Source organism: Eptatretus burgeri, chromosome 4 (genome assembly GCF_056783735.1).
Source record: "Eptatretus burgeri isolate ZD-2024b chromosome 4, Ebu_testis_v1, whole genome shotgun sequence".
In the NCBI taxonomy this organism is placed as follows: Eukaryota; Metazoa; Chordata; class Myxini; order Myxiniformes; family Myxinidae; genus Eptatretus; species Eptatretus burgeri.
Genome location: NC_140964.1, coordinates 41,619,311 through 41,636,205, shown reverse-complemented (window position 1 = coordinate 41,636,205; position 16,895 = coordinate 41,619,311). Strand labels below are relative to the sequence as shown.

Below are 16,895 nucleotides of genomic sequence, written 5' to 3'. Positions count from 1 at the left end.
AAGCTACTCATAAGTCGAAACACGTCGCGGTAATGTCTTTTTTACGCGAAACTTATATTTAACTTATGTTTGACGTGCTTTGAACCAATTCTTTACGTAGTCCCAACACACATTGACATATGTAGACGTATTCCAATGACGTCTTCCAGTCGACAAAAAAATAAATGAACGTGTTTCTAACTTACAACTGCCATATAAAGACGTGTTCCCAGCGATTTTGGGAATTGGTATATAAAAATGGTGTTCATAAAAGGGGAACCCAACAGTGTTTTTGAGTCCTTTTTGAGTCGATGTCCATGTCAGCAGTAACAGTATCAGTATCAGTATTAGTATTAGTAGTAGTTTGTTCATGTTGGCAGTAGTAGGTGAGTGTGAGGGGGAGGGTGTGGGTTATGATGGATCCTCCTTGCGTCCGCGTGTCCACGGGTAGGAGACATCTTTGCACCATTGTTCGAAGTTCTTCGCGGCTAATTTTTTTATAGGGCTTTTTCAACAATGAGCTATGGCTTGTTTTTACGATTTAGGTCTATTCATAACGGGTTGGACAAATGCACAATGAACTAATAATGTGCATAGAGCGCTTCGATAACTTGTAGATACGGTATACCAACGAATAATTATCGTGTAGCTGGCGTTCACAAACTATGCCCAACGATAGCCTAACTTATCTATATCGTGCGGCAGTTTATCTTTGCCGGTGACGTGGGGTTTGCTATTCATAGGCTGCCACTCAACGATTTAAATGGCTGCATCTCCACTATTGAAAGTAGACGCTTGCGCTCAACAATTGGATTTTTTTTTTACACTCAACGACTTTTAAACGGTATCACTCAGCTATTTTCATTGTTTACAATGAACGATTTAAATTGCTGTCAATCGCCTTTGTTTTTTGATGCTGGCGCTCGGAAATTTTAATCGTTTCTTTTGAACGTGCTAAATCGCTCAAACTCCACTATTGAAAGTAGACGCTTGCGCTCAACAATTGGATATTTTTTACACTCAACGACTTTTAAACGGTACCACTCAACTATTTTCATTGTTTACAATGAACGATTTAAATTGCTGTCACTCGCCTTTGTTTTTTGACGCTGGGGTTTGGAAATTTGAAGCGTTTCTTCTGAACGTGTTAAAACGCTCAAACTCGACTATTTTAAATAAACGCTGCCGATGGACAATTGGAATCATAGCCAAGCTAGACATCGAAGTGTGAACATCCTTGTCATGCCGAAGAAAGGTTTGAAGAATGCTGCAAATAAGTGTCCTGGCCGTGGCCGTGGACGCTGATGCAAGGACGATCCATTATACCGACGTCTTTCAGCCTATGAGTAACTTAAAAGTAACGTCTGTCGACGTGTGGCAACGATCGCGTAACGTGCCAACAACAGGTTAATCATAGGTTAGAAATAAGTTTCGGGTACGCTAAACATTACCTCGGCGTGTCTCAACTTATGATTAACTTACAAGTAGCATGTGTTGACGTCTGTCAACGATCGCAGACCGTGCATACAACTTGTGGCCAGCGTAGCGGAACGTGTGAGTCATACGCCGGCATACGTCGTGAAATTCCAAGCATGCAAAAATTTGAGGACAACCGAAAAGTACAACGTTTAAAGCCAGCGGACAATGACGTATGGCAGTGTTTTTCAGCGTGCTCTCAATGTTATCAAAACTTACCCATAACGTATTCAACGTGTGCCAGCGTTTTAGAAAAGAATTTCAAAAATCGGCATACGTTGGCTAAAACGTCAAGGTGTGACTGGGCCTTTAGGTATGCCACTAATGCTGCATACATTTGTTAAATATCTTTGTAACAGGGCCTGATATTTCCAGTGCAAACTCTTTGAGAAGACGAGTAGGTACATCACTGGGATGAGGTGCCTTGGATGCATTGACACATTTAAGATGAAAATAAACTTTGTGCTGCTGGATTGTCGGTGGAGGCGCAGACACTGGAAGATAAGCCGGAAGAGTTGCTGGGTCTTGCGGAGGTAACGTAGTACAGATGCATGAAAAATGCCTGCAAAGATCATTGGCTAGTTGACAAAAAGATTGATCAGCAAAAGCAAGATTATAGGACTGCTTCTTCATTCCATCCATCCATCCATCTAATGGGATCATACTCTGTGCAGAGCGTTGATGCTGCTGAAGCAGACTCCTTGGCAATTGGACACAATCCTGGACGGGTCGCCACTCTGACACAGTATACCAGCATGCTGGCACTCATTTTGCCGACCTTGGAAGGATGACAAGGCAGAGTCCCCCCCACCTGATATTAATTCAACAGCCGAGTGGGGTTTGAACTCAGGATCATAGGATCCCAAGCCAACCACCCTAACCATTGAGCCAACACCAGGCATGCTTCTTCATTCTGGTCAATAATCAAATAAATGTGCCATTTTCCAGGCTCTGATCTTTTAAAGTGTTCAACTTTGTTCTGAAAGTAACCTGACTTAGCTTTTTTCATATTACGCTGTTCCTTCGTTGATGGTATCAATCAAAATCGCCACGATCATGTGCAGAGTCCCATTTTACTATTAAACGGTGGAGATAATCATCGAATCATGGTTTGTCCTGAGGTTTCCGCTTAATCACAATCTCAGAAAAGCATCGTTTGTAATGCATCATAAGGGTACCATGTAAAATTTTTACCACTTCATCAGGATTATAAGTAGAGTTCAAATCAGTCCAATTATACTCCTTAATCCATTGTCCAAAATTTTGGATAGATGATTCACAAAAAGGTCTTAGTTTAGACCTGGTGGATTTCAGGTTGAATTGAATCATGGAGTTAGGCGATAACAACACAATGATCACAAGATGCAATTTGGGAACATATTACTGGTTAACCATAAAGTTCTTGAAAGTTTGTCAAAATCTTATCAAGTTCTCCATAGTCTTGTGTTAGCGTTATAACTAACTGTCAACAGGGCATGTTATTCAATAACATCGATATGGAGATCATTAAAAATTCCCCATAACAAGGACTACCACCTCCTCTGTTGAGTTGATCAGGTCAAACATCTCAATGATGCGATCTGTTATCTTCTGATGGTAAGGAGATCGTGGCGGAACATAGACAACACATGCGTAGACGTTCCTCAGACGCACGGTTGACGATGTGAAGCCATCTTGGATTTTGGCACGAGCAACTGCTAATATTTCAAAAATTACAACTCTTCAACCAGATATCAAAGAAACAAAAATGATCACACTTTTCCTTTTAATTGTGGGATGTTAAATCGTTTAGAAACTTTTTTTTTTTTTTTGAACTTACAGGCCATTTCAAAATCAAAATTGAGAAAAAAAACCTTCAAAATGACAAAATTTTTATGATTTTTCAAGTATTGTCTTACATCACTTACATCACCTATGTCAAAATAATATCAACATTGCTAATAATTAATGATTACTTATTACAATTTTCTTGCAAGGTCAAGAGAAATGAATATGAAAATGAATAAATGCTCTGAAGTATCAAATTATCAAGCTATTTGTTTCACCGATATCAACAAGAACTTTAGTCATCATCATCATCACCACCACCACCACCACCACCACCACCACTATCATCTTAACAGTCAAGATAGGATAACAATTCCTCAAAGTCATTCACTCTAACCTCTTCATCTTCCTTCTCATCCTCTTAGTCATCAGCTCTGGAAAAAATGTTCACAAGACTTGGAGGCAAAACCAGTCCATCCGACCAGAGAGGCTCGAATTGACCATAACTTCCTTCGACCCATCCATGACTGGTTGCTGATGGAACAAAGATTGGGATAGGGGACCGCTACCATTGGACCACACGATGGTTCACTCTTCGGATATGGGGATATCGAGAGGGCATGCATGAGACTTTTTGTATTGTGGGAGGCGTGCCAGGTCTGTCTTTGACTTGGAAATCAAGATGGCATCCTCTCCCACCATCTTCAACATCAAAGCCCTGACCTTATAAATATCAGTATATCAAGCATGTCCATTGCCCATATAGAAAGTAAAGGCCTGCAGATCAATGAGTAAGCTTTCCTCTGCATCCCACCTAGATTCCAGTTGTGTGAAGACCTTCTGGAATCTGAGATTATTTTCAAGCTTTTTTAGAAGCTCAGCTTTACCCTTGCTCTTGAAGGCACTGTTGCAGTCTTCTCCTGTGAAGTAATACAGACCCATATAGTGTACTGCAGGCCAAGCGATCGCACTGTTTCTGTGATATTGATCACTCGCCTGTGCATCCCAGTTCTGGTGTCAAAGTAGACAGTGATGTTTACTTGAGCGTAGAATAGCAGAATGAAAAATACATCACTGTCCAGGCTTCTGAGGAATGCTGACTGACATCCTTCCTTCATTGCATGTTGTCAGTAGAAGACTATCTGCGTGTCGGTCTCCTACTGATTGGAACGAAGAGAGTATACCTGAAACAAAAATCCTAGAATTGTCAAATTTTGAAGGTATTTCTCAATTTTGATTTGGAAAATGGCCTCTAAACGCTGAAATAATGTTTCTAAATGATTTATCATACCGGAATTAACTGGAAAGGTGGCATCATTCACGTTTTTACGACACCTGGTTAAAAAGTTATGATTTTTGAAATATTAGCTGTCGAATGGGCCAAAATCTAAGATGGCCATCGAATGGGCCTTTCAAACCACTTTTTGGGGGGGAGGGGGGGGACACCCTTGGCAATTTAAAAATAATAAATAAATAACCTAGTGCCATCAAATCTCAGAGTGGGTGCATGGTAACCTTTCCCTCCTGCCCGGCTATACCGTTTTCAATCAACCACAAAGATCTGGGCATGTCTAAGGTCTCAGCAAGATGGGCATCCAGAAACCTCAGCAATCAGCATTGACAGCAACAACTGGTATCATGCAAGTATAGAATTGTTCAACAGAGATTTCACCAACGATATGTTGCCTGGTCACTTGTAACAAAATGTGGTTTCGCCATTGGAATTCCAAAACCAAATTTGAATACACGCAATCGAAGCACAAGGTAGCACGGCCACCCGAGACATTTCACATCCACCCATAAAACTGGCACGCCAACAGCCTCAGTTTTTCTGTGACGTCAAAGGAATCCTACCGATTAGCTTACATACCTTACAAAATTACAATCGCAGATTATGACATCAGCATTGAAACTATAGCAGGCCAGCAAGGACAAATGTTGACAAGCCTATGCACAAGGCCAAGCTGTGGAGACTGATATTATTGATTGGTTTTAAACAGCAGGACCACCCCATGTCCTCTAGTGACTAATGCCTTGACAATTTAAGTCCCACCGACAAGCCAATAACAGAAAACTAACTGATGCAACCGAGGGTTGGCTGAAGGTGCAATCTGAAAACTTCCATTTTATGAAGTACTGCACTTGCACAGATTTGTTTTGTATACATAGTCTACACTCGTGGAAAAGCTAGTACACTGAAAGGACCAAGACATAGCAAGTCAAAATGAACAGGAGAATGTTGGGGGGGGGGGGCGGACACCAATGGCAGAGTTTAAAAACAAGATAGAGGGAGCAAAACATAGCTTATCTCTACCTTTGCATAAAGACAAAGAACAAAGCAATTTAATATCTCCCTTCGTGGTTAAGCATGTGTGACATGTGACGAATAACCAATTTTGTATCGTTTACTCTCGAGGTCCTTTCCAATTTCACCGATGACACTTGCATTCTTGATATTCCTTTGAACAAAAAAAAAAAAAACAACGATTACAAGCAAACTATTATAGTGATACTTCGCCTGGGAGAAGTCCATATGGAAAAAGTAAATTTGAATTGTTTAATTCGAGCTCCCGAGAAAATGTCTCCTCATACGCAAATAGAATATAAATTGGAGGATATTCATATTACCAAGAATCAACTGTACTACTGGAAAACTTCAAGCTTTAAAATGTTGAAATTAGAGAGTAAGAGATATCAGAATTAAATACAATAGCTGATGAAGAAATCACCATTTCAATTGGAAGCAACATCCCATTTGTTATGTCTCATCCGAATATTCAAGTAAGCAAAATCTAAAACAATTGCCAGTATCATACTCACAAGAACAAACTTATCCGAACTGTTCAAGAAAAGGTTATGATATTAAAAGAACCAATCCTTAAATTTAACAAACGTTTATAATAAATACCAATTGGTTAATGTTTCTACCAATAAAGACAGAGGTTCAAGGACCACAGTATTCGAAAGAACCGCTGAAATTTATGAAAGAAGTGAGATGGAGTGGGAAAGTAATGAACAACAAATATCGATTGATAGACAGGACAATGAAAAATCGTGCTTAGCATGACACTTGGCGAATTAGTTGACCTTTCCGTGTGGTGATCCAAGCTGTAATGTGTGATGTTTATTTGTTCGTACATTAATAAAATGACACGACGTCACAAATAACAATTATCAGGCACGCGTTGTCATGGTAACGGCAGCAGATTGAAAAATTTCACAACTCATTTAAAGCCACCATGTGACATTCAACAACTTATCGGTGCTTGTTGCCTTCATTCTGATCGTAGAAAATATATGAAAATACCAAGGAACATTGCTTTTCAACCAGCTTTACGATCCCGTTATCAGGTTTGAAATATGTATGTTTTTCATGTTTTGGGTGACCCTGACCTTGACCTTGGGTCAATTTCGATCAAACTTTGTACACATGTTAATATTACATGCATAAATAGACAGTATAAGTTTCAATATAATAAGTGCAAAACTGTTTGAGTAATAGCCATGTGTAATTCACAAAATTACCCATTGGTTTATAATGGGTGATAATATAAAGTGATGCAGAATCCAGATCCTGATCTTGAACATCACCAAAAGCCACATATCTTTTTGCACTGTGAATTTCTATCAGCTGTTAAAATTTCATCCAAATCGGTTAAGAATTGTGACCTGTAGAACGAATAGAATTTTTTTTAAATCACGCCAACAGCTAAAAACTTTGACGTCATACGCTTGCGAAAAGCATGCATAATTTGTATTAACATGCATTTTAAAACATTTAGATATTCCATTGAAGTTTGTTTTGGCGTCAACAGGAAGTCGCTACGACTTCCGATTACTGAGTTATGTTCAAAAGCTTGTTTTCACCTTTTTTTGACGTAACGTCGTGACGTTAAGTGTGATTATGACGTGACTTGATCCCAGACTATTTCAGCAAGATTGACTATCACGTGTTAAAATTTGAGAACGATTGCTTCAGTAGTTTCAGCTGCACACGAGCGTAAATATATATTTTTTAAAATGACGTCAATAGGCAAAACTTTGACGTCATACGCTTGCGAAAACTATGCGTAATTTGTAATAAGATGCATTTAGTAATAATTTAGATATTTGAATGAAGTTTAATGTGGCGTCAACCGGAAGTCGCTACGACTTCCGGTCACTGAGTTATGTCCAAAAATGCGTTTGCACGTTGTGTGACGTCACGTCGTGACGTTTAGTCCGATTAAGACGGGGTTTGGACGCGGACCGTCTCAGGTGCATTGTCTATCAGGTGTAAAAATTTAAGAACGACTGGTCCAGCTGTTTGGGCTGTAGACGACCGGACAAACAAACAAACCAACAAACGGAACAGACCAACATACTTGACAAAAATCGAAGATTTCGCCAAGTAACAAATACAAAAATCCTGAACCGAGACAAAGTATGTATGAATAAGAACAAGCACTTGTGCAAACGACTGTAAACTAACCCTCAGGGCTTACATACACAACTAGGGAGTTCGAAGAACACCTTGCCCCATGTTGTCTTGAGAAACAAGGAGATAGGCGGGGTCTACGAGTGGCAAATTTCATTGGTCATGATGACGTAAAATGCCATAATATTTGTCCAGGTACTGCTAAACGGAAGAATTTTAAAAGTGTCAAAAAAGGCGATTTGTGTTCCAGTATATAATTCAATTAAAAATAAAAGACATTTAAAAAGGTTGTATAATTATAAATAAAAAATTCTCGGAAGTTTACCACCATTGATGCAGCATCTTTTACACCACCTTATTTAACACGTTACATTCGTTCTTCATGATACCCTTAAAAACATTGTTTCCTGTTTGGAATGATTTTTAATTTCATTTTGCCAGACAGGCAGAGTAAAAAATAAAATAAAAAAATCTCACTCCTCCCTGCACATGTGCGATTGGAACAAAATCAGAGCCAAGATACTGCTGAACTACAGCTTTGATTTCTAATTTGGTTCAAAATACAACATTAAATTGAAATCAACTTGTTCCTCAATCATAAACTGCTGTTTGTAGACAGACAGACACAGGCAAAACAAATGCTTAACAAATGCACTTTGCAGGTGGGGATTAACAACCACACTGAAATGGGTGAGATCAAGGAAGCAGGCAGTGGGAAGTCCCAGGCATGACAGCAGCAGGTTTTGTGGCCAGTCTGAGGGGTAGCGTGAACATAGAGCTGATGCGACATTCTCAAACTAAGACACTCAACTGCATCACAAAGTGACCACACCCATTTGAGTTTCCGATACCCTCGGTTGCATCCCGTCAACGGATGCTATACACCGACCAATGATGCCCAACGTTCATAGAGTGACAGAGTCATGACCCAATTAGGTGGCATACATCTTGCAACAATTAGCACAGTGGCCTGCTGAGCAGCAGTCCATGTCACCAATAGCATACCATGTTGACTCCCTAAATAACAGAGGAGGTTATGCTGGTGGGTTGGATCTTCTTCCTCTTCCTCAGGGATCAAGGAGGAATTGGGAAGGCATGCAACAGCACAGATGCAGGTGCAATGCCTGCAATACCTCCCTCTCACTCTGTTCAACACGAGAGACACCTGACAGGACATCCTTAACCTCTCTATCTATTTAAAGGTTACAACACATTCTCCCGGTGACACCCGGACAAACAGGATGCTTTATCCCTATCCACAAGCAAGAAAAGTCCTAAAACTACACAAACGCACACGGTAATATATGCCTTAATTTCCATAACTAACACCCCCCCCTCCATAAACATAATACATTGTCATGAATTTAGAACATGCTCTGAAAGGCTGAAGCAATTTGGTATAAATCCTTTTCATTGTGAACAAAAATCAATATGTTTGGGCATATATTTGCAAAAAATTAAATAATTAAAAATCTCAAAAATGTTCATCAGTAGAATGCACATGCATACTAAAAACCAGACATGCAAACACTGTCAAACCTTGATAGCAACATGCATCTTGGGTGGAAAGGGCAACCTTTGCTTTTTAGCAGCCCCTGCAGTCTTTCTGAAAACTCACTCAAACCGTGTGTGTGTGTGTGTGTGTGTGTTATATATCAATTGGACTTCGCTTGATTGCATGAGTAATAATCTTTAAGTTCGATCGATGTTAGAACCTGATTGTTTGGAACTGGGCATGGATGGCGAACATGCTAAAGACAGGAAGTGAGTTGGGTAAATGGAAAGGTTTGGGCACTTAATAAATGCCATCATTTTTGTGTTTCAATCTAATGAAGGTACCCCCCCCTGCCCATTTTTTTAGAAACAATTTGCAATTAATAACCTCTTGTAATTGATCATAATCCTTATGAGGAAAGAAAATAACAGACATTCATTGTAAAAAAAAGTCAATTTTACAATCTCCCCCTCTTTCCTAAATGCATTAGAAACTTGGAGCGTATACCTCCGCCAGGCTGAACAGTTTATGTTTTGTATCCCACCAATAGGCCTGATCTGGATCTGCAGACCTGAACCAAAATGTAATCAGCTTGTTCTTGTCACCAAACCAACTCGGCCACCTAGTTTTGTCATAACTCATCAACAACTTTTTGAAATATTATGCTACATATAGTTTTTGCCCGCACCGCTCAATGGTGAAGAATCACTTTTTTAAATTCTCGGATCACCATTTCCACCAAAATCTAATCAATATGTCCTTGTCACACACCTGACTTGTACACCAAATTTCGTCCGAAACCATCCACAACTTTTTGAAATATTGTGCTCACATACAGAGACAGACAGGTTGAAAACATAACCTGGTGGAGGTAACGAAAACATTTCACAGCAATGGACATTAAACTTTAACTTGGGATGGTCAAGAGAATATTTTAACATTATTGAGATGCGTATCTTAATGTCCAAAAGTTAGCACGTCTTCGTCATCCTAACTATATATAAAAAAAAAAAATATATATATATATATATATATATATATATATATATATATATATATATATATAAATAATGGGAAAATTATTAAAATGGAGAGAAAAATCAAGTTAATAACAAAAAGGAATGTTTTTTTTAGGATGATGTTAATTTAGGACTTCTCACAAATCCATAGTAGACATTTTTGGTGATTTACAGTTAACTCGATATCAACTGATAAAATTCGAAACAAGTACAAATCTGCAAATTGACAAAACGTATGCAAGATGTATTGAATTGGTCGCTTACGTTTTCAGACTTTCAGGTTCTGACTTGAGGCATGTCTGAGGTGGGGGGGGGAGGAGTAAGGTGGGTAAGGGGGACAGAAATAATAATAAATACTTTTTTTTTTAATGCAAACAACTCAGGGTCATCGATCGATGCAAAAAAAAACAAAAAAACAAGGGGGGGTGGGAGGCAGGGGACTATCAAGAAAGAGTGAGTACCACAGTGTAGATTTGACACATTCTTTGGTATTAATAAGCAATTAGGTAAATTCCAAAGTTTGTAATGCCTACTACTGTATCATGCATTACGGTGTTTGCCCCGGTTAGAATAGGTACACTGTATCCCTGCGTGTCGTAAGAGGAGACTAAAAGGGTTGGCGTCAGGAAGGGCATCCGGCCATAAAAACATCGCCTCAAAAGGAAACCATGATGAGTACAACTGATGGGCAGGGTACAGCCCGAAGTACCCCGTGGGGGTCCTCACCCCCTCTCGTTAAAACTCAAGGTGGGGAACCCGATCGAAGCAAGGGAGGAAATTTTTCCATTTACGATGACCAATCGTCTGATGCCCCATGTGGAGATCGGTTTCTGAGGTTTGGTTCATGGAATGTAGGGACAATGACAGGGAGATCTGGAGAAGTGGTTGAAACATTGGTCAGAAGAAGAGTGGACATATGTTGTGTGCAGGAGACACGATGGAAAGGAAGTGGTGTGAGAATGGTGAAGGGTAGGCAGGGGCAGAAGTATAAGTTTATGTGGCAAGGGTGCCCGGAAGGCATGCATGGTGTTGGTGTCATGTTTTCTGAGGAGTTTGTAGACAGTGTAATGAGTGTGACAAGAGTGAGTGAAACGTTGATGATGGTGAGAATCGTGATCGGAAAGCTCTTGGTGAACGTCTTCTCGGGATATGCCCCGCAGGTCGGTCGAAGCGAGGAAGAGAAGAACATGTTCTGGTGTGCGATGGAGAAGTTGATGGAAAATGTGAAAGATGATGAAATTGTTGTGGTAGGAGGAGACTTGAATGGACATGTGGGAAGGAGTCCAGACGGTTTTGAGGGAGTCCATGGGGGTTATGGATATGGTGTGAGAAATGGAGAAGGCGAAAGGATCTTGGAGTTTGCTGATGGAGCTGATTTGTTGATTTGTAATACTCAATTCCAGAAAGCGGATAATAAGCTTATTACATACACGTCAGGTAGGTCGATGACAACCATTGACTACCTGATGGTGCGTCGGCGAGATAGGGGAAACCTCTGGGACACAAAAGTGATCCCAGGGGAGGAGACTGTTTCACAGCACCACCTGGTTATCTGCGATATAAGGGTGAAAGGTGCGAGGAGAATTCAGCGGGTGAAGTACCAACCAAGGATGAAGGTGTGGAGGTTGAAAGAGGTGACAGTGAAAGAAGCATTAAGAGAGAGGCTGAGTATGGTTGAGGATGATGTGGTTGAGCTTGAAGGTGGTTGGATGTCAATGAAAGATAGTCTATTGGGAGCCGTTGGTGAGGTATGTGGATGGACAAAAGGACCAGCGAGGCACTGGGAAACATGGTGGTGGAGTGATGAAGTTGGAAAGACGATTGAAGAGAAGAGGAAGAAGTTCAAGGAATGGCAAAAGGCGAAGGGTACGGTGGAAGAAGAGGCAGCACATGAAAGTTATAAGGTAGCCAAGAAGGCTGCAAAGAAAGAGGTTGCAAAGGCGCAGGAGGCTCATAGGAAAATGTTTGGAGAACGCTTGGATTCGGAAGAGGGTAAGAGAGCGGTATTCAGGATTACAAAGCAGATAGCGAGAGAGAGGTTTGATGTGACGGGGGTGAGTTGCTTGAAGGATGAAGTGGGACAAATCGTTGTGGACTCGGATGGAATTAAAGGAAGATGGAAGAGATATATGGAAAGGCTGTTGAATGTAGAAAATGAATGGGACAGCAACATCGAGAGTAACCCGGTTTTAGGACCAGCAGAGAAGATAACTGAGAAGGAAGTTGAGGAAGCAATAAGAGCAATGAAGAGTAGAAAAGCAGGAGGGCCGACGGGAGTTGTGGGAGATATGTTGAAGACAGCGGGAAGTTGGGGTGTGAAGAGAATGACAGAGATCTGTAATCTAGTGGTGAAAGAAGGCTGCATTCCAGTGGATTGGGATCTGAATACCCTTGTCCCTCTGTACAAGGGGAAAGGTGACCCTCTGGACTGTGGCTCCTATAGAGCAATAAAGTTATTGGAGCATGGAATGAAGGTATTGGAAAGGGTGTTGGAGAAGAGGATAAGAAAGAAAGTAAAAATTGACCAAATGCAGTTTGGATTTATGCCATGGACCATATTTTTCTTGCTCTATGGATGCGAGACTTGGACTCTGACCAAGGATCTGAGACGGAGACTTAATTCCTTTGGTACCAGGTCTCTTCGGAGAATCCTTGGCTATCGCTGGTCGGATTTTGTGTCCAACGAGCGGTTGCTGAGAGAGACTCGGATGAGATTTGTTACCTGCATAGTCCGTGAGCGTCAGTTGCAGCTGTATGGACATGTGGCTCGTTTTCCTGACGCTGATCCTGCTCACCAGATTCTCTCAGCGAGGGAGTCTCGTGAGTGGAGGAGGCCAGTGGGCCGACCACGTGCCTCGTGGTTGACCATCATCTCAAGGAGATGGGGATGGGCCTGGCATCTGCCTGGGGGATGGCCAGACGGAGGCCCAGGAAGTACCGGCGGAAAGTGGACGCAGCGACGCGCTGTTCTGGCACATGCTCCCATACCTGACCTGACCTGATTTATGCCAGGAAGAGGAACGACAGATGCAATTTTTTTTTGTAAGGCAGTTGCAGGAGAAGTACATGGAGAAGAGGAAGAAGTTGTTTTTTGGGTTTGTTGATCTGGAGAAAGCATTTGATAGGGTTCCACGTGAAGTTATGACATGGGCATTGAGGAAGTTAGGAGTGGAGGAATGGTTGATCAGAGTAGTGATGGCAATGTACGAGAGAGCGCGCACAGCTGTAAGGACGAAGGATGGGCACTGTGGTGAGTTTGAAGTGAAGGTGGGAGTGCACCAGGGGTCGGTACTAAGTCCACTTCTATTTGTAGTTGTGATGGAGGTGCTGGCTCGGAGGGTAAAGGAGGGTTTACCGTGGGAGCTGCTGTATGCAGATGATCTGGTATTGATTACAGAGAGTATGGATGGACTGAAGGAGAAGATGAACAAGTGGAAGGAATGTATGGAGGCAATAGGTTTGAAGGTGAATATCGGAAAGACGAAGGTGATGGCAAGTGGTAAAGCATGTGGTGAGGTGGAAAGTGTTATGATGATATGCTCGGTGGTCATATTTTGGACCATTAGCTGTGTGTTGATCAGCTGTCAGGATTCTTACCTTGCTTGTAATTGTGTATTATTCAAATCTTGCTTACCTTGCTTTAAAATGTTGCTTTAAATGTTTCAGGCTACCAATGTTCCATGCACCCCACTGTTTTTGGACAGCGCCCAGCTGTTTCTGTTTCTTGGAAACTAAGCCCTTATCACCCTTCCTGTTGCTCTGTGGTGGTGTGCCCTTAGTGCGACCTTGGAGAGAACTGTGGAACTGTTCCTTCAGTGTATGCTGCCCACACATTCCTATTCTCAGTGATCACCAAAGCTTTGCCTTTGTTATCAGCAGGTGCTAGTGAAGGAGTGTAGGAAGCTTGGAAAGTTATTAGTTTGCAAGACTTGCATATCTGAGAGTTGTGTAGGTGGCTTGGAAACTGTGGGTTGCATATCTGAGAATTGACCGGTTCAACTTCCCCTAGGGCCCCGAGGGAGGGGGGAAAGAAGCCCACTGCCACATTTATTTCTTTTATTTCTTTGTTTCTTTATCCCTTAGCATACACTTTTAGTCCACACCCAGTTTTGCTTCTACACTTTTAGTCCACACCCAGTTTTGCTTTTGTGTGATTATATATGTGATGGTTTTGAAGCATATTCTCAATGTGATTCGGGGGAGCCTGACTGAAGGGTCACTGAGTCACATTCCGCATGCGTGTGGTCTTCGGAAATAAAACATGTAATTCGAGGATCCTCATCTGACTCTGTCATCTTACTCGGCCGAGTGGAGAGTCATAACAATTGGCGACGAGGATGGGATTCGACTGATGCTGGTGGTGTGGACGGTGGGACTCCACTTGGTGTACAGCGATCGCAAGGGATCAGCTAAAAGGTACGTGACGATCGCACGTAGGGCACCTAAAATAGGGAGCCCCAGTTAGGCGAGCGCTGTACACTTGGTGGGTTGCGCCCTGCCGGACGCAGCTCCAGGATCTGCTCGAATCAAGAACTGTAACGGTAAACACATATGAGGTGATTCGAATGCGGTTTGTCTGAAGAGCACAAAGGGGGAGGGCTGTCAGGCAGTGTTTGTAGAGCCGGTAAGGGTCGAGGATAAAGGTATCCGTGTGAAATAAGGAGGAAACAGGTTGGAATCCTGTACCAAGAGAGGGAAGGTTAGAGGCCTTCATTGGGTTTGAGGCTATTAGGCGGCGGGTCGAAAGGGATCTCGGTCCCGGTGTAAAAGGAGAAACGATTTACAGCTATTAGGCGGCTGATTGAAAGGGATCTTGGTCCCGGTGTAAAAGGAGAAACGATTTACAGCTATTAGGCGGCTGATTGAAAGGGATCTCGGTCCCGGTGTAAAAGGAGAAACGATTTACAGCTATTAGGCGGTTGATAAGATAAGAACAAAAGAATGGGGAATAAATCTTCAAAGAACGAGAAGATACCAAAAGGAACAACATTGAAAGTTATCAGTGACAAATATGGAATCGATAACGTAAAGGGAATACAGGACTGGGTGAAGTGGACCGTGGGAAGAAAAGATCCCTTTCCGCTGACTGGATCCTTAGATCCAAAGGTATTAAACACAGTGAGTAATGCGCTGATAGAGGGCAAGGCAGGAGGCCCGAAACAAGGTGGACCACACTGGAAAGCATTGGCCGCGTGGCTAATGGAGTCGCAAGTCGAGACAGAGCATAGGCGACTCGGACTAGAAGGGACTGTGAACCAACGAAAAATACAAGACGAGGAACGACAAGGGAGACTAAAACAGGCGCTAGACCAGCTAACGGAAGTTAAGACACAGGGAGAGGACAAACAGAAGGAACTAGACCAAGTGTTAGCGCAGCTGACGGAGGTCAAGATACAGAGTGAGGAGAGACAGGAGAAGTTGAAGCAGGCGTTAGCACAGATAGCAGAGATCAACGACGACGTGAACCGAAAGACGACAACCCGACTTGGGACAACAAAAGGAATTTACCCCGTCTTAGAAGGGGACAGAGTAAAAGGAGGGACCGACATTCACCAGTTCCCCATGATGCAAGCAGCAGGGGGAGATTGGGTTTGGAGATCATGGACCCCACAAGACATTAGGGGAGTAAAAGCTAGCATGGAAGAATGTATAAAGAAAAACCCAAGAAGGGCAATTCAGATATTACACGACCAGATAAAAATGCAGGGGGCAACCAGAACAGACATAGGGTTTATCTGCACTGCTGTCCTGCCCAGTGCGGTTTGGAGCCGGCGTGCGGCAGCCTGGGGTGTCAAAATGGAAGGAGAAACAGATACCACCTTAAACCGACATTACCCAGAGGGAGCTGACCGGGACGCACAGGCAGTGTACAGGGGAAGAGTACAAACCCTGATGGAAGAACTTGCGGCAGAGATGGCCCCAAGGGTAATGGATTGGCAGGCAATACAGGATGTCACACAGAATCCCAAGGAATCACCTGGGGAGTACAAGGCACGACTGTATGAGCAGATCGAACTGCAGAACACTCAGGATTTATTAACATCGCACAGACGCCCCTCCATTTCCTGAACACTATGTTTGTAGATGGACTGTGTGACGAAGTAAGGCGAGAGGTGAAAGCGGACATGCCAGGGTGGAAAACGGCTGACGTAGATGCCGTGTTTGAAAGGGCAAGACAGGCTTGGCAGACTCTAAGAGAAGAGGAACGGAGAGGAAAGAAAGATACCAAAGCTCTAGTTGCAAGAAATCTCGAATTGAAAAGCCGTAAATACGAAGAGAGGGAAAGCAGGCCTCGCTGGGAAAATCCAGATTGGGAACCCCGGTATGAAGCCGAACGGGACCAGCGGAGACCTTGGAACCGAGAGAAGGAGCCGCAAAAACAGGGAGAATGCTTTAACTGCGGTCAATCCGGGCACTGGTTTCGGGACTGCCCGGCACCGCCTAAACAACGAGGCTGGGGCTCGCGGCCACCACAACAGCAAGAGAGACCAACGGCGCCCCCTAGAGAATGAGAGGAGAAGGGAGACAGCAGGAAGAAACTATTGACATGAGGACACCGTGGTGGCTCCGCAAAGGGAAACGCGGAATGTAAGGGAATTGACCACGACCTTAAACGTAGAGGGGAGACAAGTAACATTCCTGGTAGATACAGGGGCCACCCGGTCAACACTAAAACAAGGAGAGATAAAGAACCTGCCACTCTCAGGCGAGTCAGTGAGTGTGGTGGGGGTTTCGGGACGGA

At 42.7% G+C, this 16,895-nt stretch overlaps 1 protein-coding gene across 8 annotated transcripts in view; it reads right to left on the bottom strand.

Annotated features, from left to right (window-relative positions):
• Positions 1 to 16,895, bottom strand: part of LOC147027878 (uncharacterized) — a 143,169-nt gene that overhangs the window by 64,469 nt on the left and 61,805 nt on the right. For all 8 annotated transcript variants that reach the window (XM_085877594.1, XM_085877599.1, XM_085877596.1 and 5 more), the window contains one exon: positions 10,418 to 10,452. In XM_085877594.1, the coding sequence (XP_085733720.1) occupies positions 10,418 to 10,452 (35 nt within the window). The remainder of the gene's footprint in view (positions 1 to 10,417; positions 10,453 to 16,895) is intronic.